The sequence below is a fragment of the Amphibalanus amphitrite genome, unplaced genomic scaffold (genome assembly GCF_019059575.1).
Source record: "Amphibalanus amphitrite isolate SeventyFive unplaced genomic scaffold, NRLGWU_Aamphi_draft 000033F_arrow, whole genome shotgun sequence".
In the NCBI taxonomy this organism is placed as follows: Eukaryota; Metazoa; Arthropoda; class Thecostraca; order Balanomorpha; family Balanidae; genus Amphibalanus; species Amphibalanus amphitrite.
In genome coordinates this window covers 1,449,018-1,472,812 of record NW_024881529.1, presented here as the reverse complement: position 1 = coordinate 1,472,812, position 23,795 = coordinate 1,449,018, and the positions used below count along the sequence as shown (strand labels likewise).

General features: G+C 49.2%; 2 protein-coding genes across 3 annotated transcripts in view; both read right to left on the bottom strand.

The window, feature by feature from the left end:
* Positions 1-8,913, bottom strand: part of LOC122369314 (long-chain-fatty-acid--CoA ligase 4-like) — a 34,661-nt gene extending 25,748 nt beyond the window's left edge. The window contains exon 1 of one of the 2 annotated variants that reach the window (XM_043343966.1): positions 8,674-8,913. The gene's annotated coding sequence lies outside the window, so the exon portion shown is untranslated. Of the gene's footprint in view, positions 1-8,450; positions 8,604-8,673 lie in introns of those variants that run through there. The other variant, XM_043343974.1, reaches the window with a different exon arrangement.
* Positions 8,914-10,808: 1,895 nt separating this feature from the next.
* LOC122369290 overlaps positions 10,809-23,795 on the bottom strand; it is a 50,298-nt gene continuing 37,311 nt past the window's right edge. Inside the window, exons 8-12 of the mRNA XM_043343926.1 lie at positions 14,618-14,829; positions 13,808-13,956; positions 13,257-13,338; positions 11,707-11,892; positions 10,809-11,306 (exon numbers count right to left, since the gene is read on the bottom strand). Coding sequence (XP_043199861.1) covers positions 10,993-11,306; positions 11,707-11,892; positions 13,257-13,338; positions 13,808-13,956; positions 14,618-14,829 — 943 coding nt within the window. The 3' untranslated portion in view covers positions 10,809-10,992. The remainder of the gene's footprint in view (positions 11,307-11,706; positions 11,893-13,256; positions 13,339-13,807; positions 13,957-14,617; positions 14,830-23,795) is intronic.

Here is a 23,795-nt window from a genome sequence, read left to right as displayed (position 1 = left end):
TTGACCCGTACTTAGTATGACCCCTATACGTACATGGTACCTTCACTAGGTCTTTGAGGTCATTTTTGGTGAGTTTCGAGCAGCAGCTATCGATTCCGCTGTCCATAAGCCTAATCATGCAAAACCCCAGAATTTGACCTTTGACCTTATCTTGACCCGAAAGTTGACCTCAATCTTAAAATCTTAAGAGTGCTTTGGGAAGGTCTCGTAGAGACCTTTCGAACGCCGCCTCGCGGGGCTCGATACGACCATTGGTTCTCGAGATAACAGGGGGGGGGGGGTCGGGTCCGACCCCCTCCCCCCCAGGCTGTCGTGGGTACGGAAATAGCCCAGGCGGTGCCGGGTTAAAGACCAAATTGGATTTTGTCCCCCCCCCCCAACCGAAAATCTCTGGCGACGCCTATGGATGCATATGAGTCCAATGGTACAAAGTTGGGTATTATGAAATAACATTAAATTCGTTTGCACGAATATCAATCAATCAATTGAATTTATAACGAATTGCATTTTACTTTTTATTCCAACCTCTTATAGAATTGGGGTGCCCTTTTTATGCTCGGCGACTGGCGAGACCCACTTTTGCTGGAATCACCTTTTTTCATTGGGTGCCCTTCTACTGCTGGGGTCGCCTCTCCCTCTCTCCTGCTGAGGTCACCCCTCATTCTGCTCGGCGAGACTTACTTCTGATTGGCGCTCCTCCTCTGCTGGGGTTTCACTTTTCTGCTGGAGTCTGACATTTCCCTTGCCGGGTATGCCCTATTTTTGCTAAAGGCGTCCCACCACCTCTGCTGGGGGCGCCCCTGGCCCCACTGCTGCTGGACGAGCCCAACTTTTGCTCCAGGTGCCCCTTTTGTATTGGGGCGCCTCTCTTTTTTAGGCATCCCTCTCCCGGTAGGGCGCCTCTTTCTGGTGTGGCGCCCCTTTCTGCTGGGAGCGCTCCTCTTCTTCTGGGGGCGCCCCACTACTGCTGGACGAGCCCAACTTTTGCTTGAGGTGCCCCATTTATATTGGAGTGCCTCTCTTCTTCTGCAGAAGCATCCCTCTTCTGGTGGGGCGCCCCCTTTCTGCTGGGGAGCCCTTCTTGTGGTGAGGGGGCTCCTTTTCTGCTGGAGGCATCCCTCTTCTGGTGGGGCGCCCCCTTTCTGCTGGGGTGTCCTTCTTCTGCTAGGGCACCCCTCTTCTGGTGAGGCGCCCCTTTCTGCTGGAGTCGCCCGTGTTCTACTGAGGACGCTCTTCTACTGGGCGAACCCATGCTTGAGGTGCCTCATTCCTACTGGGGGCGCCTCTCCTCCGCTGGGGCGCCAGTCTTATGCTTGACGATCCCAACCTACGTTGGAGGTGCCCCACTTCTGCCTCGGGCGCTCCACTTTTGCTGAGAAAGTCCCGCTTTTGCCGGGGTGCCCCTTTCACCCATTTTTGGGGGACGATACGACTGGACGCTTCCCAAGCCCGCAAGCATCACGACGCCGGTCACGAGACGGAATGTAGCCGGGAAATCACCCTCGCCATCTGCTCAAGAGCTTATCGGTGTCGGGCGGCGTGTGGGGCGCCGCTTAGCCTATGGGGGTGCACTTTGACGTGATGGGGTGCACTTTCAGGGGATGGGGGTGCTATGGGGGTGCAGGTAGTTACACCGCTGCAGTGCTATCTTATGGCTATCATGCAAGGCAATTTCCATGCTGTGTTTAGGTCATCTTTGCCATTTTATGTTGCTAAAATTTCAATTTCACCAATAATTAACTACCAACATTACCTAAAACTTGACTCAACAATCAACACCAGGGATGGTGATTAGGTATTCATTATTACCTGGTGGAGTTTGAAATAATACCCCATGCTAATGCAGGGGGTATCTATAAGTGGCGAGCATTGACTGCTTGCTCCCACCCTCTTACTCTTCTCTGGCTTCTGATATCCTGGTATCCCTGGCTTCCTTGGCTTGGGGACTGTCAGATCTATTGGTGCACATTTAGGGTATTAGACCACCCAGCATTTACTGAAAATTATGAAACTTTGCCTTTTCAGCAGAGTCAAAAACTAAGCTTTCATAAAAATAGATTTATTAACAGAAAAAAAAACATTATCTTGGTCTGCTCATGCTGGCATTTTCATGTATTCAGTATTACTCTTACAATCTTATCCAGTCACTGAAAATAGCCACAGATGTAGAGACATCAAATAGGCTAAGACTGAGTCTGAGAAGCACGGCAGACTAAGAACAATATCAGTAGGTGGAACTATGGTCATGAGTACCCAAATATAGGAACGTTCCCATTTTTGGGAACGGAGTTCCCAAATATGGGAACGGGCGTTCCCATTTATGAGAACGGAAGGTAATTTTTCGGCCGTTCGCCCACTAAAACTCATTAGTGCATCACGTCTCAAAAAAGTGCACGCTAATTTAAGTATCTACTAAGTCTCTATAAAATTATCTTTAATCTGACCGTTGAACAAGGAAATTGACCGTCGAATGATATTTTTAATGATTTTTTGAAATGACGGAATGGTGAAAACATGGGTTACACTACATTTAACATGCAATTTTAAGGAAAATGAAGCGTTTTTTACATTTTGAGGTCAAGTATAATAATTTTCGCCTGGTTATGAAGTTTCATACTAGCGACACCAGATGCTGATATATGCAAGCGAACACGCGGACAGTCCCGAGGTAATATTGTTGACATTTGGTGTCGAGGCGGACGACCGCGTAGAACGTGCGTGATTTTACCGAACTATTGTTGTAAACTCAGTTTAAGTGGTCGAAAATTATTCAGCTGTATTTTACCAGCCCGGAAAGACATATTCTATTTGGATGCTAGCTGTTTAGCGTTGTTTTATAAGGAGCGTCATGAGCGTGGTTTTTGTCTTCCGTGTTTCTAAGCATGATCGTTTTGGGGGAATTTCTCTTATATAGGTCGCTCTGTGTGGCTTATTTATAATTTCTATGCTGATTTCGATCATTCCTCGTGCCCATCCTACCAGGCCTTTTGCCACTTACACTCATTAAGAAAGGAAAAAACTAGATTTTCATGTTGAATGATGTTGAGGGTTTCTTTGAAAATGAGCCCCATTACCTATTATTAAAAGATAAGCAAGTAATAGCCTTTGGCTCATTGTATAATAGGCAAAAGAAATGGAAAAGAAGAACTTTTTTTGGCATGAAAAAGTGTCGAACACGAAATATCGCACATATATTCTTTTCCATTTCTTTTGCCTATTATACAATGAGCCAAAGGCTATTACTTGCTTATCTTTTAAACTAGATTTTCATTGGGACTAGGTGTTTTGAGGGTGTAACATATTCAGCGTTCCCATTTTTGGATACCGTAAAGTGGGGCTATTTGAGACAGTGGGGCTATTTGAGACAGTGCGGCAGTGGCTTAGTAAAATTGCTGTAAAATTAAAACCGTTTGATATATTTGATCAATTGTTGCTCAGGCTGATGTGGAATTTAACAATGAATTCCATGGATAGGGTTTTTTTGAAAATGTTGATTTTTTTTTGACAGAAATTTGGCATTTAATTACAAATACAGAAAAACCACAATTTAAGTTATACGAAAAGCACCCCTACCTGCAGCTTAACATGGTTGAAGTTTTAAAAACTTTGCAACCGAATCTATCGTAACTATCGTTTTACTTATGGTCTAAGCACATTTTACATGAAGACATTATATATTGTTAGCGGTAGTGACAATTATGTAACCCGATGTCTCAGAATCCCGATGATACCCACCTCGTCAAACCTCAACGCATGCCAAATACAGCTGATGATTGTGAAGCCAAGGCCCTAAACACAGGTGATATGATGCATCTTAAAGGGAGATAATGACCTTTTTCCACAAAATCTGAGTTAGGATCATTTTCTGACAAAACACAACAAGTTATAATGTAAATTAAAACCATTTTGCTCAATGCGGTACCTTGCCGCAAATATCTCAACTTGAAGTCACGTTAGCGGGGAGCGCTGAAAATGACCGTTGAATAAGTACTTACATCACTTTTTGGTACTTGCATGTAATTTTGTAAAATGAGCGTATTCCTTACATTTGATCTTCATCACATCTAGTTAGTTAATGGTCGTCTATAGTGCCTTCAAAAGATATTCATGGTTTGGGGGTGGTTTATGTCTAAATTTACGCAACTATTTTTCCTGTTCATCATCTGAGGCCATATGCTGCTATTTTAGTAGCAACGACTCAATTTTGAATCGGTCCCGCCGACTGCACAATAAAAGAAGATAGATACAACACTTTTGCGGCATCACTGAAAAACTTATGCAGTACTGTTATCAAAATTCTCATAACACCGTTCGACAAACCTGAAGTCTTTTTGAAATAAATATGCTTGTATTTTTCGCTTCAGGCTCTGAGGCCAAAATAATGAATTTCGTAGTCGCAATCGCAAGATTTGGCTGCGTTTCTGGCGCATGCCGTTCATTTGTGGCGCAAAATAATACTTGGAAACAAAGAAGAGTAGGCACTATGTACGAATCTAATTAATTCTAAACCGAATTAACTCTAATTCAAATTAGAATCCTTACAACCAAGCAACGACAAGGCGATAACATAAACAAAAACCCAAGCGTCGCTGTTTGAAACAAAAGCGCCATATACTGCGACTTTTTTATAGAGAAGGACAAGAAGGACAACGCATTTCGGTGGGTGTTACAAGTACTGCAAGTACTGCTTCTTCGTTGCAAAAATAAAAACCTTTTTCACATACGAAAATGTGCTAGGAAATTTTCATATTTTATAGAAACTACAGTAGAAATAGTATAGATGTCGAGTAATTTTTATTAAAGAAAAAAGAAAGCTCATTATCTCCCTTTAAAGACTTACCGCCATCTGCCTAAGGTGTATCAAACGTTCGACCTAAGGAACACCTGTGAATCGGCTATGGGTTCATGGTACTTTTAGCAGCAAGCAATATTAACACATTGTAACCTAATACGACAATCCAGTTTGTGACGGCATTAGTTACCTTTATGAATATGTGCATAGAATGTGTTTCATCAGTCACTGACGTGGTCGGTAATCGACCCATGTCTACTCTGGTTGACCATAAGGACCATTGAAGGTTATTTATCATACATACTAACTGTTAGGTGAGCCTTCAGTATACGTACTTGATGCAGTGCGGTAACCGGCCATTCGATACAACATGCAGTGATCTAGGAAAATCGGTATAAAATCAAAACCGTTTGACCTTTTTCTGTTATTTCTTCACAGGTTGATGTGCAATGGAACAATCAATCATGCATATCATTCATTCAACCATTTTGGAAACTGCTTTCCCTTTTTTAATGCATTACGGTACGTTTAATGCAGTAGCGAGACTGTCTCAAATAGCCCCACCAACTTTCGGCCTATGTGTGTTACGCCGCCAGATATAAACACAACAACTTTATTTGAAAATTTCACTGTCATTGACTAAGAAATAGTTCTAGATAATCATCCTGTGCTTTTTAAAGCTTAGGATCACATCATATTATTACAGTCCTAGCATAAAGTAATGCAATTCTTTAGCAGACCGAAATGCTAGGTCCAAAGAAAAACGAAAAGTTTGATTATAAGGGTTATTTAACTGTAGTTGAAAGAAATGCTTTTTGCTAGAAGTATCAAAATTTAATTTCCAATCGCATGGCATTAAAAGAATGATCCCTAGCTTGACCAATTTTCTTCAATTTCCTTGCAACCAAAACTGTCTCAAATAGCCCCACACTATGGGGCTATTTGAGACAGGCTTCAAGTATAAAAATAACTTTATTTATGGTTAATAGCTGAACCAAAATTGACCTATCTGAAAGCGGTTACAGAGAACTACGTTTTTGCAATTTACATGCTATAGGAAATATCAACCGTTTTGAAGGGAAAGGCCAAAAACTGTAAAATCCGTTTCAAATAGCCCCACTTTACGGTACTTCCTTGTACTCGTCAACTATCGGTGATAAACAGACAGGTGCTTGCCATGTCTCCACCCTCGGCACGGACGGTGGATATAGGTATGGAAGACCTTGTTGAACATCGCTGAGCGTTGTGAATTACGTAATCCTGCAGAGGGGGGCGTGCCCGCTGCGAGATCGACGGGAATAAAAGCGCAGAAGACCGGGCGAAACATGCGACGGTCTTGCCGGAAAGTCATCTGATGATTGTTGCGTTAACAATAATTTGCGGCGTTGGATGTGATGCTTGTTAATGAAAAGAGCCCCTGAAAGGCGTCGGTGAAATCGTTCCCAATTATGGGTACGCCGTTCCCATAATAAGGAACGCTTGCAGCGCCAGTGTACGAGAGCGTTCCCAAATTTGGGCTCGCGGCCCGGATGATGGACTGCTTTAGAAATAGGGGAACGATTTGAAACTACGATGGGCCTTACAATATCAAACTCTTTCCCAACAATATTGCGACAAATATCAGGCGGTTCACGATCGTTTTCTATTTTTGGACGTCATTTAACGGTTCTTTTTCTTGTTTTAAATAATGCCTACATGGCGTTCCCATATTTGGGTTTATCGTTCCCAAACATGGGAACGAAAATGCGTTCCCGAAAATGGGTACGCTTGACCATAGTTCCGCCTACTGATATTGATATCTTGTTGGTCAGTTGGGGAAACTACGAGGCGAACGTCAAAAAATGGATTGGTCAATAAATGGACTTTTGATGACCATATATGGGCATAAATGCAGCCCCCGCTACTAAGGGTGAAAAACGGTATAACGAGCCGGTACTTGCGGTATCGCGTCCACTTATTGGAGAGCAAAGGCTTCCATTTTTCACTAGGAATTGGTGTGATTTGATTAAATTCGGCGAATTGACTCGAAAATGGCGATAGGAAAACGACTTTTCTGCAGGTTCTGGGCGTCGCAATCAGCTGGCCATTCAATAAATGGATTGGTTTTATGAAAGAAAACTGTTAAAAAGATTTAATTTAATTACAATAAACAAAAATATTTAATTCTAAAATAATAACTTAACTACAATTAGAAAAACCATAAACAAACTAATAAAAATAATGACATTTTTAACCCTATTCCTGGCGGGCTCCGCCGGGACAAGAAACTGGCGGGGGGGGGGGCCGATTCGGCCCCCCCCCCTGAGATCTCGAGAACGAAGCAAGATAGCGACAAGCGGTAAACGGCATCGGATACGCACGGCCAAGATCTACAATTTTTACAAAGGTCATTTTCAGGTCAGGTCAAAGATGACGTCACAGAGGTCGAAAAAGTCAAAATGGCGGCGCTAGATATGGAGAGAGTTTTTCTCGAATAACTTTCGAATTAGTCAAGATAGGAACAAACTAAGGGCATCATCGTGATCCTCTCGTCAATCCGCATCGAATGATATATATGTTGACCTCGAAAGGTCAAGGTCAAAGGTTGACCTCAGGTCACGTGACCTCGAGGTCATCATGTATATCATTCGATGCGTCTTGACGAGCTGAACACAATGAGACCATCCACGCGTCTGTATCTTGTTCCTGTACGGAGTTATTGGCCAAAAACCTTTGGTGACCTTTGATGACGTCACATGACCTCACAGCTGCCCAACAGCAAAACAGACCTCAAGGTAGTGAAGGTTGATCGTATATGAAGTCATGTATGGTATATGGGGCCATTCCGACCCGTTTTAGTGGTAAAAACAGGGAGTTGATTTTTCCCCCATTGACTTATAATGGGGAGGTCGCGAAATTGACCTGACCTTAGGTCACCGATATCAAAATTCCGAGATATACAAATTGCACATACTGGTACCCTAACTAAACCCTGAAGAGAAGAAATTGATCGGTCAAAAACTCTAGCTCTGGCGTGATTGCAAACTTTTCTGAGGTAGGGTCACCAAACCGCCTCTGGTGACCTGACCTGAGGTCAGATCAACTCAAAATTTTCAGACATGTTGCGTAGAAGCCTTTTAGGAAAAGTCAGAAAATTTGAGCTTCCTAGCTCAACGCGTTTGGGAGAAATAACCAAAAAACCTCAGGGGGGGGGCTCCTGAGGCCCCCCCCCCGCCAGGAATAGGGTTAAACCACGGTACCGCTTACATTTTTTGGCGCGTGTGTTTCAATCCGCCATATTTGCCAATCACGGTTTGACCTTGCTTTGTAACTCTGCGATTTAGAGCCGCCAATTAATTATGCACCGGGTGAGTGTAGGCCTTGTGTGGTTAAAAAACATCCTTATGCCTTATTTTTTCATTTGAATGCTAAAATTCATTGAAAAGATGAAGTTGTCTGATTTTATGACCATATATGGTCATCGCCCCGCCCACTCCAGACGCTGATTGGCTAATCCAATTTTTGTTTGGATCCTCGTAGTTTCCCCAACTGTGGTGCAGCAGCACTTCGGCCAGAGCCCAGTGCAGTGCAGACTGCAGATCTATATTGATCTGCGGCGAGATGCAGATTTGTAATATTGTAGTGCAGGCCCCGCCTCATTCTCCGACGTGGTACTTACATACATAGGTACCAAGGTAAGTGAAGGTGAACTGCAGGTGCATCAATGTCTAAAAAAGATATATAATGGAAGAGTCGGAGACACAATAGGGTCAGCCATGAGCCAGGGAACAATGCAAAATTAACTTTTATTGCAGTTCCTCACACCAAAAGTGCATGCCTATTGCCAATATTATATTGATATTGGCTATATCTAGTCGTATCTAGTCATTTTGATGACTTACCTGCCTTGGCCTTTGATTGCGAGGCGGCTGAGGCTGTGAAATATTTGATTTTGGACTGATCCAACGTTATCTAAAAAGTGACAAGTCTTATTATGACGGTGGACAACAATGCATTGGGATTAAAATTATTTAAAAAAAAAATATTCACGATAATTTCCACCCTACCGGTGATTCCTAACATTATTCGAGCCATGCAATGTTTACCAAACGTGAGGCGGACGTGGCGCACATGTAATTGTCAAAACTCAAGGTTGATATAATTGTCGAAAGCGACACGAAGGCGACCTTTTGGTGATTTTGGAAATATGACGTCATTTTTAAAGAATAAGGTATGGATGGAAACTACATTTTTACGGCCATATTTTTTATAAATAAGTAACATTCCAGAGGCGGATCCAGCTCAGAGTTTTGGGGGGAGCAAACCATAACAATTTATCGATTCTTTCCATGCCTCGTCCATAGGCGTAATGTTAAGATTATGCCGTTTGGGGGGGGGGGGGGGGCAAATGCCCATATTGCCTCCCCCCTGGATCCGCCACTGTAAGGTTCACTGCCAAAACATTGTTGTGGACTCAACTGTGGTAGTCCGTACTCCCTTGTGGTATGTGATCTGATGATCTGATCTGCGCAGCCCGCGCCCCAGCCAGCAATTCGCTTGGGCTAAACTATGGCAAACGTCGGGCAGCTTGGGCTTAGCTTGGGTTTGCCCACTTCGATCAAAACCAACGCATTTTTTACTTGGGCTGAGCTTGGGCATGCCGCAGCTATGCCCGAGTGTGGCCAGCTGCAGCTCAGCCCGACATCCGCCCGCGCAATCAAAGCAGGCTCAACTTGGGCGGAGCGCGGGCTGATCAAGCTGGTTGTCTCCTTTGGCTAACTGGAGTAAAGCCGGAGTTGAGCCATACTTGATCGGCTGTTCACGCATGCGCATTTCTGCGCCAGTCACGTTTTGCTCGGGCTTACATCGGGCTACCGCCAATCGTCGCACAACTAGGGCTAAGCTACGGCTGTCCGGAGCTCGCAGAGTGGGCATACCTCCGGCGGAGCATGGGCTTTAGTCGGCGTTTTTGTGTCATACGCCGACTTTAGCCCAAGCCCTAGCCGACTTTAGCCCGACTAAAATCTCGGGCAAGCCGCACTTTAGCCTGCTTGGGCCCGGAGTAAAATTGCTGGCTGGGGCAGGGGACAGGATATCTTCAATCTCGAATCACTTCAATCAGTGGTGTAAGTGGTTGATCTCTGACAAATGTTGCACTTCACCAGACGCCATCTGCGATTACATATATAATATATTTCCATCAAAGTGTACCAATGCACAACACTTTCACATCTACAGCATACTTATTAGTAAGACAGCCCGGTGCTTGGACACATTCGTCTCGGCAAAATTATTCACAAATGTCGATCATATTTCATACGGCTGCAGGAACGGTGAGATCTACTATACAAAGCAAATAGGACGCAGCACACACAGGGCGACATTGGTAACGGAGGGAAGAACGCGCGAGGGGAGCGAGCTGCTGTCCACTGCGCGGAGCGAGCACAGTGTTAGAGCGTGGCAGAGGGCAGCACACGGCACTCGGGGTATCCAGTCTCGCCCGCCAGCCCGGGACGAGGCCCGACTGCCACCGTCGCCTGGCTCGGAGACACTCCAGCGGCCCGGACGGAGCATGGCTATATGAAGGGAACTATGAAGGCGAACGACAAGAGATGGTCAACACACTTATAATACAGCGCATCCAAATATGAATTTCGGCGCGGTGCCCGGTCCCGCCGAGACCGGCACCAGCCAGTGCCTGCCAGAGGAGGGGCGGAAACCTGCCGCGCAACTCAACTCAGACAGAGGCCAGCGCAGGAGCCGAGTAACTGGAAATGGCCGCCGCCATTTACCCGTCCGTTCCCGGTTCAAAACATATCGTACAACATCTGCGGACGCATAACAGTAAATGTCACCTTGAATTACATCTTAAGCACAAAGGAACGTCACACTATGCAAAATAAGTGCACATTGTAACACAAAGTCTCGCCACGCGAGACCATTGTCAGAGGCTACAGGGGGACAACATGACCTTCTAGGCGAGCTCACTCCGTGCGCCGGCCGCTCCCGTGCCCTGACCTGACCTGTCCTGACCTGAGCAGGTGGCACACCGGCCGGCTGCGGTCAGCTGCGGTGACCGCCATCACCACGTGACCCACGCGGCACGAGTGTGACCTTACCCGTGTACAGGCAACCACACACAACTTTGGCTTGATCGGTGCTCCGCCGACGCAGTCACGCTACTTTGTACTCAGCCGCCGCCGGCGCCGCCTGGCGGCTGCTCAGTGCTGCCCTCTGTACCGCATTCCGCGTCGGCTCGAGTGACGTCGGTTGTGCGGCCGGCGGTTGTGACGCTGGCGGCGGCGCTGGCGACGGCGCAGCATCTCCAGGCCGTCGCCGAAGCCGTTGTGGGCGATCAGGTCCGCCGGCTCGGGGCACGGCTCGATGGAGGGGATGAAGGCGCCGACGGGCGGGGAGTCTGCGGCCTCCTCTGTGCTCAGGTCCAGCACAGGGTACAGGTTGCGAGGCTTCACCTGGATGTTGTGCTCGCCCAGCAGGCGAACCAGCGGCTGGGGCAGCGGGCTCTCGTTCACCACTGACGGCAGACAAAAATAACGGTCAGGGGACTGCGGTCTAGAGGCAGTGCACTGCACTTGCTTACGCTACCTTCGTTAATAATAGCAAAATTAAAGAAACATACGAGTATAAAATTTATATCATATAACATTATACAAAAATAAATATTACAGAGCGTTCCCAAGCAATTAATACGAACATAACACCGTTGTTTTATTTACTTTGATGCACATTGCACATATTCATAGGAAATCATTTTTAAGGTAGATCGTTCTTTGATCTTTCACCGAAGCATTCGTCACGAAAGCTACATAAACAGCATTTATGCCGATCATTATATTCCCCAAAGCACCTCCCTATTCTCATTGAATATTGATCTAACCACCCATACCGTCCCCGCAAACCAGCGCCGTACGTACCACTGCAGTCCATTTGTTCGAAGAACGAGTCGGCGCGCAGCGTGGATCCAAACACATCCTCGACGGTGACGCGCAGCATCAGGTTCAGGTGGTCGGCCGTCCAGAAGGCCGAGCTGACGTTCAGGGTGACGGCCTCCTGTTGCGAGTAGCGCGGGATCAGGAACGAATCCACCAGCCGCTCGTCGTCTGTAAGAGAGAGCGTGGGAGTTAGACAGCGGTCGGACATCGGTGGGGTAGACGGAAGGGTGGGCAGACGGCTGGGCTGATGGGTGAAGAGAGCTAAAAGGTGAGCGGTGGTCACTGGTCTTATTGGTATATCTTACATGCACGTCAAAATTCAATAGAGTCCGTCTTCCAGAACGCTCTTTTTTACTTCCTGTAGATTGCGTGGGACCTTTCTCGGTACATTACCGTCGTTCTATAGGAGTGGCAGTGGCTCGGTACCTTATTACCGCTCTATAGGAGTGTCGGTGTGCCATAACCGTGCCACGGTGGCGGGATGATTGCTCTGGCAGATCGGCCTCAGACACCGCTCTTTGCTCCGGTGCAGTGGCGGACCTGTGCGTCTTTGGGGCGTGGGCGGCCGCCGCTGCGTGGGACGGAGCCAGGGCGGGGGCGGGGGCGGGGGCGGCCGCAGCGTACACCATTCATCGTGTGGCAGCCGGCCACGGGGCCGCGCCGTGGCACTACGGCGGCCGCCGGGCCCGGATGAATGGTTCATTGACGGGCCAGGTCCGGTCCGGCCGGCAGCAGCGGCGGCGGAGGGGAGATCTCCAATCGATGACGTTCGGTCCATGTCAATGAGGGAGGAAAAAAGCATCCGCGATATTGCGATAGCTGCCAGCATAGCCGGTAATTACGTAATCGTCTGCAGAGTAACGTTTGGGGATGGCCCACACCTGGACCGCCCCCGGCTGTTACGCCAGACGAGGGAACCGGTTCTGAAGGAGCGCTCAAGATAATGCAGACACCTGGCGCGATGATTCGGTAAGGAATGCGGGGGATGAGGATGCCAGACACGGCATAGTATTTCATCACGCAACACTTCCGTTCGATGAAATGTGAATCGGGCATCGCAGACAAAAACACTGAGATGCATTTATAACAATGAAGCAGAACACCATTTACGCACAAATAACCGTCTATTATATACGTACCGTAAAGTGGGGCTATTTGAGACAGTGGGGCTATTTGAGACAGTTTTTAAAATGGCTATGAAATGAAGAGCGTTTGAATTTTGTGTGATATTTTTGCCCAGGAAGGTGTGGAATCGAGCGGTAAATCGCCTGAGCAAAAATGAAGCATAAATTTCAAACAGTTTTTATTTTATAACAATTCTAAATACTGTCTCAAATAGCCCCACTGTCTCAAATAGCCCCACCTTACGGTACTTTATAATGAATAGTTATAGTCACAACGTGTATGTAAAAATATTTATTATATCTATAGTTATGTAATTTTGTACTTTTCAAAGGACCTTTGAGAGACAGCAGAGAAGTGATGACCCAGCGAGGTCAGTCGCTGTATGGTGCGGGATTCAGCCAACTCACCAGGCATGGCGGCGGAGCGTGCGTAGACGGACACGCGGACAGAGTCCACCTGGTTCAGTCGCCGGCCGAGCTCCCAGTCCGACTGCCGAGAGACGAGGGATAGAGACAGGTCAGAATCGTCAGGGGCCGTACTTGCTGTGTGATAGTAGAAGTGAGAACAAATGCCATTGAACGGTGGTCTAGAATACACAGTCATTAGACTAAATGCGCGAAGACGACGACACTGAACATACGATTTCTGCGAAACATCGACAACTTACTAAGAGAAGCTTTCAGCTACACCAGTAAAAGAAAACAATGGAACAGTGAACTGCATTGTTACGAATGATATTCAATTACATAAGATCACGCTATATATTTAAAACCGCTGCAAATGTCCTTATTTTAGACATTAGAGCCTGTGAAGCAAAGAGGATTCAGATCGATACCAGAACGAAAGCGATGAAGGTATAACTTTATAACTGGTCGTCAATAATTTACCGCTCTGTGCGCAGTTATCTCAGAGCTGGGGTGGTGTGCAGTGCACCGTTTCTCCCGCCTCTCGCCCTCACCTGGTGCGCCACTCTGTACAGGCGCAGCTCCGCCATGTCGATCGTGACGTTCTCCGACTGGGTCAGCAGGAAGCTGGATAGGTTGAAGTAGATGTTCATCGAGTTCTGGTGCTGGCGGAACTGGTAGCTGACATCCTCCGGAAACTCGCCTGTCGAGAAGGGGCTCTCGGTCAGTCCTGGGCTGGATGTGTTAGCTACATTCTGCCGCAGCCCGTCGCCGTGTGTCTAGCTCGCCGTGCCGGCAGAGGCGGGCGGCCGACCACGTGCCGGGCTCTCCGGGCGGCGAGCCGCGGCCGGCCAACTCACAATGGGCAGCGCGGCCGTGGGCAGCTCCCCAGACGTATAGATCACGGTCGGGACGCCGCTGACGGGCCGCCGCCGGCCGAGTACGCATATACGGCGCGGGCCCGGGCCGCTGGCATTTGTGTGGAGGCGCGCGGTGACAGAGGTGTCTAGACAGGATGGCGAAACGGGCGCGCGGTGCGGAGGACAGCGCCTAGGGAAGGTCAGCCGCAGCAGACAGCCGTCCCGCCGAGCTGCCGGCCGGAATACACAGGGGAGCGGAGCCGTCTCACGGCCACACAGCTGCCCGGCCGCCGCCCCCGGCTGATCGCACCGGCACTGCAGGGAGAGCTCCGCTCCGACCCCTGCTCACCATGACCGGAGCAGGCATGGGCGAGTGGTGCTAAATTTAACCAAATGCCGAGCAGTAAAATGAAACTGATTGCCAGATAGCGTGATGGCTAAAACGCCCGCTGTGTACAAATCCCCTGCTTAGCTCCTGGTTGCCATGCGGCAGGATCTACTCACATGTAGGGTAGAAGCTCTGGGCGCGCTTCAGCAGGTCTTCGTTATCCGAAACCGTCTGGTTCTCCATCAGCTTGCGCAGCAGCTGGATGGACTCGGGGCTCAAGCTGTCGCTGGCCGTGTCCGGAGGGCCGGACGGCACGCAGTGCATGTTCAAAAAGAACAGGACCCTCTTCTTGTAGGCGTCTAGGTACACCTCGCGCGCCTGCTCACGTCTGGGGACACAGAAGCACGGGAGGTCAGGGTCGAGTCGCCGCTCCGCTCCGAACACCTGCAAGAAGATGGCGAACATCCGTCAGCGTGGCTGTCTGGCAAGAACCGTCGCCGATTCTGAGAAAAAGAGAGCCGCTCGTTGCAACACCGCCGGGTCGCTGGCCGGTCACGTGACCGGTCGGTCAGCGGCGCGCCACCCGTCCTCCCCGGCCGGGTCGCCGCCAACGTTCTCGGAAATACGTCGCGGCGCCGGGGACACCGGTAGATTCGTGACAATCGGACAGGGGAGCGGACCGGGTCGAACGGCGGCTCATCAGGATGCCGCTCCTGCGCCCGCCCGCCCTGCATGGTGCTTCCGAGAAGGACCTGAGATGTGCCATTGGGTCGGGCGTGTGACAGCGCACGGCGGCCACAGATGTGATTCGTGACGATAGTGATTCGTGACGCTCTGGGCTGGCGAATCTGTGTGCTCGTGTCTTTGCGGTGGAGACATCGGCGTCCGATCTCGGTCTGGAGCGGTCATCATGCGGTCAACGGTGCACGACCAAAATGTCCGCGACCGACTGACATGGGGAGGGCGCGGGAGTCAGCCGGGGTGACATATACCTCTGCCGCCAGATGTTGTATTCATTTACTCAAACGGTGTGCCTGTTCATATCGAAGCGCAGCACTGCTGAAAATTACGTCGGAGGTTTGGCCAGACGCTGAGCGTCACTGGCCACCGATTAGCCGCCAGGAAAACTACTCACAACCAGCAACAGACCGTAATACCGACATTAGCCCTACTTCAGGTTCACACGACAGAGGTCAGCCCACACACAGTAGCGGCGGAACACCTTCAATTAAGGGGGGGGGGGGCACTGCTGTCTTTTGGTCCCATTCTTTCCATGCAACGCCCATAGGGCTAATGTTAAAATGCCAAAATCAAAGGGGGGCACGGTGCCCCGGTGCCCTCCTCGTTCCGCCGCCTATGCCCACGCAGGTCCTCCATGACCACTGACCACTTGATTTCCCTCACCCCCAGACGAGTGACGTAACGTCTGGCCATAAGGGCTGCACCCGTGCGTCACCGTCATCGACGACAGTGCGTGCTCGACCACCCCTGAGCAGTATCGCCGCTCATATTCGGCCGGGCGCCGCCTCTTTCCACGAAGCGTCGATGGGCCGGCCCGCACTGCCCACCACAGAACTGGCCCCACCGCCTCCACGTGGTCGGATAGAGGCTCGGACCAAAGTCGGAATCGGTCCGGAGTCCGTTGGCCCGCCGTCCGCCCGAAAATCGATCAACTTCGCCGGATACTACTACTATTATGATGAGAGGGGCGATGGAGGGCTGGGATATTCAACGAACCGGCGAGTTTCTGGGAAAGAAAGCTTCTTTTCCGCACAGGATGAAAAATTGTTTAGACCATGTGTTTTGAGAAGGATCCCGAGCACGAACTTTGTACGCCATCCCTGCCCCCTCGGTGTCCAAAGTGCGTGTCGTGTCACACCACCGGAGGGGGCGGGGCACTCTGACCCCCCCCCCCCGACTGAGGCCCACTTCCGGCCAGGGTGCGTGCCGCTACGCAGTTGTTCTTGGGGAGGACAAACAGTCTGTCCGGGCAGACGGAGTCCACGCACACGCGCCGGCACTCCAGACACAACTATATGCGTGCGTGTACGCCAGACAGACACAGACACCATAGGGCAGACAAAACAGCCAGTCAGGATGACTTTTAGAATTGTCCCATGTCGTACACGACGGTTCTGATGCAATGCACCACATGCGTAAATAGGTACTGAAAACGATTTCAAATAGGCACTTTTCATAAATATAAACGGCTGCGGAGTGCGGCCATATTTTACGATTTCTCACTGCATTATATTTTTTTTACTAAATTGCCGACCAATCGTATGGTGATGATCGTTTTGTTTGCTCATTATGCCAGCATCAAGCAAGGCATTTAAAGATTTATAAAAGGTTAATGCTGGATTAAACTTAGCATTTTATACGTAGGCCCCGTTAACTTATATAGAAATGGTAGGCGCACACGCATTATACGCATGTGGCCGATGCTACCGGAGCCGCTGGTATAAGGTAAGCCCCGGTTGATTTCCCGAGCCGACCATTGCCTGGTGTGGGCGGTAGGGGCGTACAGTGGATCTTGTAAGGATCTCCAGACGAAACTAGATGGCGTTGAACCTTAGTCGAGTCCATGTGATATTCAAGGAGAGGTCACTACCGAGCTGGGCCCGATGGGGAGGTGGGCGGGAGGGGGGGGGGGGGGCGGGGCGGGTGGTGAGGTCACGGTGCGGGCGACCTGTCAAACAGTCCCGGCGCAGTGGGGCACTGCCGCTGGCAAATGGCGCACTCCAGCGTTGTTCCATATCGCGGTGGTGGGCCGGGCGGCCGGTTAGCTTGGCAGTTGGCTGCTTGGAAGGAAAGGATAATGAGGCATGGGTTTGCTGTGGCCGGCTCATCTACTGTCAACTATGATGAACCCAAAGTAATCCAAATGTGACGTTGTTAATGCAGCTGGCAATGGAATGCTAGCGAATGTTCCGGGCGCCCAGTAGCTATAAAGATCAAGATTATTTATGTCTCCTGAAATTTTCATTGAATATAATTCAAGCAATAGAAAGATCGCATCGTTCGCCAGTTTTTTGACCGGCTGGCGTTTCATGCGTAGAACGCCCTCCTAATTATCACGCAGGTGATTTTTTTTTTTGCTGGTAAGATGGGTCCTTAGGTCAAATCAAGTCGCTAAGAGAAGATGAGGAAAAGTGGATGTATGCCACATTTTTGTGCATGAAGTCTGGAGTTAAAAAAGCTAAAAGTTATTATACGTCTAAGCCAAAAACAATAATATTGGTTAATAAAAATATTTGACCCGAAATTAGCCATTGTTTTGTCTGAACATGATTGCGTGTAAGACACCGGTCCAACCAGGTTCACCTCGGCCCAACCTGGTTCGGCTCCCCCTTTTTAATATAAATTTGGCCCAAACCTTTTGAAAGAAAGGAATCACAAGGACAAAGTCCCCGCTAAGCTGAGCTTGTTTCGTTGACCCTGCTCTCTACCCTCCGATCAAGCAATTCCTGGTCTATTGCAGAATTAAGAGTCCAAATTTTAACGTGCGCACATAGCCGCGCACGGCCGGTCCCTCACTGACCTCGCCTGGCAGCGGCCTGCCACCAACCACAACCATACCCGTCAGGAGCCGCTCAAAAACGTCAAGCACACGTCGCGTTTCGAACCCGGACTTTTGCAACCGGGACGTGCGCACTCACCACATGGCACGTCATGGAGTCCAACGCTCTACCGACCGAGCTACCGGGACGGACATTTACCCTGGGGTTTCGCCTCGTAACATTGACAGACGTCAGACACTTTGGCCGAACTTTAGCCGGAACACTGAGCAAGCTGCGCAGGCCGATAGGTGCTCGTAGCGTTGAGGTTGGGTAACCTGTGAGCCGAATGCGATGTCGTGAGTTCGAGCCCCACTCCCGGGTCTGGTTTTATCTAGACACGAACCAAAACCTTTCCTTCTACTGCAACACAGATAAGCACGATGACATCTTTCTCCAATATCTTTCCCCAACATCCTCTCCAAAAGTCAAAATTATCGCTAACGAATGTTTTACTAAGTTTCATTTTTTAAGAAAATATTTTTGGTCATTTGTCTGGAGCCATTTCAACTCTTTTTTTCTTTTCTGCTTCTTTTCGACCCGATAAAGCAAACCAAAACAGAACGTGCCAAATGAAACATCTCTAACCCAAATGACAGTTTATAAAAGTCTCATCATGCATCATGAAAAGCATCATGCAACTATCGACTGAATAGTTGCATGCTATGAATACGTCCTAGATTTCAATAATCATTGTTCAACATTTTGGCTGGAACTGACGCTGCCTCTGGCTTGTCCGTTTGTTTGAGATAATGATTCCCTTCAGTCGCATTCTTGCCGGTTCCACATGAACAGGATACCACCATACCGGAGTGAACGCACCCGCAACCATCATCCCCTCCCCTCAGCCTTGGCGCAGTGGCGGGCGGCCCTGGGCGGCCCACTCCCGGCGCTATACGCACGCCCCATGCGCCGTGATACCGCGTCACTCCCCCTCCCTCCTTCCCCCACAATGACCGGTGACCTCACTTCCCTCGGGATTTGGACTCGCCCTACCCCGACCGTAGCGCCACGTGGTGGCTCTGGAGATCTTAAATAGATCCACTGTACACAAGGTATAATTGCGGTCGCTGTATACTAGCTGCAGAGTCGGCGAGATCGGTCAATGATATCCCCTCAGCCGCAGCTGAGCCGACAGGAGGCGGATAGATGCCAGCGAGTTATGCCCAGCCCTGCAAGCAGGTACTTATTATACAGTATAGGCGGCAGCAAAAGGCTGAGCATCCAGCATTAATGATGTCCTGTCCCGTTACCGGGTAGTCTAAATTTAGAATCTGCAGACCTCCTTTCCAAAAATAGAGCTTCCATACATAGGTTGTGAGCTATGACGTCTGTCTACGACGCATCCGCCAGATCAAGATGCAACTAACATTTTAGACTCGTTACACAGTATGATCTCAAAGAAAATGAAAATAAAACAGTGATGTCGATGTTAGGTATTTAAAATGTCAAAAAGCAGAAAGTAAAAGAATGTCATGACGACCAACCGGATGTCCGATAGGTAGGAATATATGTATTCCTTCTCATGTTCAACAAGCAAAGTCCGAGACAAATAGTTAAGAAAAACTTGGAAAGACCGAACTAATGCCGATATCCCTCACAGCAGGTTTAGGAATGCGATTGCAGTTCATTTGCCAGTAGGAAGGGGGCATATATTGTTCCCATTTGATCCATTCCATCTCACAATTAAACAGTTTTGATAGAATGGATAAGAAATAAGCTTTGTAAACGCACATTTCCGACGTCGTTACGGAGTTAGGGACGGACACCGTCTCAAAAGGTAAGAAAATGTACATCAGCCAATAAAGATGTCACATTTCCTGCAGTGGATTACTTGGTGCATCACCATTAGGATTACAATGCCAGAACGCTGGCCAATCCCTGGACATCGGAAGCGTTTAGATCATTCCCGACCCGCAAAAGCGTGATCCTTCCCAGAACCAGAGGTGGTCACGATGTCTTTTGTGGTAAAAGAACAGCAGATGATTTAACTTTTACCTTGTTGACCTTCACCACTGCATTCGCCGTTCATCGCGATGACTTCAGAAAAGAGATTATCGATTGAATACAAAATTAAAATAAGCATCCAAAAGTGATAATTCACAGCGACGCCTACTTGTAAGAAAACTTGCCAAAAAGGTCATATATTTAATTCGTAGCTTATTAAATTAAGCTTGTTTAAATGTAAAAAACCTCAAGTTGCAGCTTGAAATCAAAATTGCTTCAAGTAAAAACGGATGAAGAATATATCGCACCAGCAGGTATTCTTGACATGCGGTGCAGTTATTGATTTACAAACGTATTTACTATCCCATGCCCATTTTGTCTCAAATACCGATAATTCGACAAAGATCCGTGCCGTTCTGTCGCTCCGTCGACTGGGTGGTCCGAGCCACCGGGCCTCAGACAACACAGGCACCTTACGGTTCCATGCAGCTCCGACCGCAAAGCTCAGGCAGGTGTGCTGAGAGCCGAGCTTAGTCAGTGAGGTACTCACTTAGCTGGTCTTTTATGGACGCTCAAACATAAAACGCTCATGGACGGAGAGTCGCCAGCCTGGCTACAGCTCATTCAACATCCGAATTAGCATTGCATAGTGGCTGCTGAGCTTCTGAAGGTATTCATCGATTACATCAGATGCTGTCCAAACAAGCCGTAAAACACTAAATCACTCGTTCAGCACTCAGTGTGCATAAAGCCTCGCTAAAACGTAAGGAACACATTTACCTGTTACATGAGAAAATAATAAATGTAGTAAAAGCCACTAATGATAAATCAGCTCAACTATTTGTTTTCTCAAGTCCGCAGCCACCTTGACCAAGTCTGTGAGCGGTCCCAGAGTCTCTCAGAGCATATCCATCCGTTAGTGGCCTGGCCGGCAGAGTCCGACGACCGACCGGGGACCCGCGGCGCAGACACACACGCACCCGCGACTGTCCCGCAGTGTTGCGTGTGTTTGCGTGTGCAGGGCGGGGGCGGCGGGGGCGGGGGCGGCGGCCCTATCTGGAGGACGGGTGCGCCGCGGTCGTCGACAGTTCGCCACAACCGCCGCGCCATTGTGAGGCGCACAGCGCGGCCTGTCACGCGGGGTTAATCCTTGTCTAGACGGTCCAACGGGCCCCTCGGACCAGGTGGCGCGCCGCGCCGCGCCGGCCCGCGGCGACCACTCCCGGGGCCCGCGCAGGGTCTCCGGCACACCGCGAGGACACGGAGAACACGGCCGGGAGGACACGGAGGACACGGCCGGGAGGACACAGTGAGGAGGAGCGCCACACCGATCGGCAGACGCCGCCCCTGCAGACAGCGGTTTCGTGAAGCTGCGGTTTCCCTGCTCAGACGGATCTGGGTGCGGTGGGAGTCCGGCGCGCAGTAGGTCTACAATTGACCAACATGGCCTTCGATGACATCGGGCGTTCGGCGAAATCGGTCTGTTTTCGACGGGGCACGATAAAAATTACCTGCCGTCAATGACTTAACCGTCTGGGGCGGCCCAGATGACGCAGTTCCGACCTAGAAACTGTTTTGTCTGCATGTCTCAATGGGCGGGTCTTCACACGATACAGAGTTCAGCGAAGTCGCCGACTACTTTTCATTCAATAATATTCGTATTCATGCAATCTCTTTACAATATCAGCAACAAATGTCTCCACATCGTGAATACTTTTCAATGAAAATGCGAAATATATAATTTGATATAATGCTTCTGTGAGGTGCGCTTCAAAATAAAATGGAACATTTTCATATAGGTATCCTAACTGGGTCATGTCCGCGCTTTAGGTGCATACATTTATCTGCATAATAACAAAATTAAATGCTCGGGCACACCTTATATCCTGAATATTTTGTTTTTAATGCGTTTTAATGACCAGTCCCTTCGCAACTTAAATACGCTCAGTGTGAATAGCGTTGCGTTATCAGATATTGGATATTATAGAGGTATGTGGGCTTGTATAATGTAACATAATCCCCATCTAATTTGCCTGGGATTTCCAGCAATACAAAACCTTTATCACCCCCGGCAATGAAGTCGACAGGAGGAGGATGGTGCGCAGTTCTCACGCTATACGTCAGCGTCATGTAGATCTGAGACCTCCGCTTAGGTCATGTTCCGGCCCGTTGGGCCTACTGTCATGCAACATTATGAAGGTAATTACAAAGTAACGACGAGGCATCTCCAGCTCCGCCCAAAACACCAAAAATTACTCCAATAAGGTGTGGATAAATGCTAAAAATGGGACACAATGGGACACAATGTTTTTATCGACCTCTCAAAACGCAAGCTCACGATATTGCCCAGAGCTGTTCAGTCCCTATACATACCACGTCGATCCGTCCCCAGTGCTGTTACCATATAGACATCGCCTACTGTTCCAGAAAGATGAATCAAAAGCTCACCAGTGAATTTCGTACAGCCTTGAACAACTCCCTCGAACTAACATGTCGTGCTAACACAATTTGGTGTGCTATCGCTGTTGTCACCGAGCGCCCGTTCATTCACTTTCCGCGTGTCACTAATGGAAATGAAACATTTCCACCATCTATTCCCCAAAATCTGACCGGGCTAGTGTTGTTTTTGCATGTCGGTTGCATGTTCAGCTGGATGGATCTATGAGCGATTCGCGCTAGCAAACAATGTTGTGCGAGGGCCTAACACGCCAGCTGTGGGCAAGCTATCATTGCCGTCGCATGACGTAAGCTACACGCTACTTGCCAACAAATCTGCTTCATTCCGGTGGTCATAGACGTGTTGACTGCAGACAGCAGGTTTTAAAGATGCACAAGCTATGTTGAGCGTTTGAGTTTTGATCGACGAATTTATTACTAAAGGGATAATCCTTTAACAAAGTAGGTAGGTATGTGTGGTGCACATTTTAACTTTTATTGAAGCTAATTGCTGACTGAATGGATTTCTACCGCGATAAGCGATTGCAGCTACATTTTACTGACGCATATGTAAGTAACCGTAATTTACATAGATAAATAGGCAAAGGTCCGAGTTTATCATGGATGATCATAAACAACCGATTCGAATAGTGCGTTTCAGTCAGTGTAACACATGACACGCAACCCAAAGAAATCTCTCGGTTGGCTCCAACGCACATGCCCTCCCGGCGTGGTAGTCGATTGTAGTCAGTTCGTTAGTCAGTTCGTGGTGACAGTTACACGCATTTCCCCGGGGCGAAGCTCAGGGTTTTCCATCGTGTCTGTGCGCCATCGGACCGCCCACGCTCCGTCATCAGCCGCCATCCGAGAACCGACTGCAACGAAACACACCGCGGCCCCATCCCTCTCCGCGCGCGGATGGTGCGCAATTCACTCTCAGAACTCGGTCAAAACGAAGAGGCGCAGTAGTAGAAAGCCTCGCCGAAAAATGCGCTGTCCATCAGGGATGTGAAAGCAAGTGTCTGGCGCTGGTGTCGAGGACACGGTAGCGACATGACCGCCGCTCGCCGCTACCTGGAAGTGAGGATTACGAGGCTGCTGGCTGGCCATTGACTGCAGGGACCACCCGGCTGGGGCGCGGTGTGACCGGTGACCGGTGCCGCCTCGTCTGCGCATCACGGCGTCAGGCCGGTGACCTGACCCACCCCAGACGGGCAGACAGGCCGCCAGACGGCGGCTGAGAGGCAGGGGAATCCTACACGGGCCTCTGGGAGCGGCCCCAGTGCACCGACTGCGTGTCAGACCGGCCATCAATGGACGCGGGTGCGGCCGACGCGCCGAGAAACGGCCACGGTTCGCCGAATGGGGCGCGGACGACGGACGAGCTGTCACAGTGACCTGGGCGGCACCGACG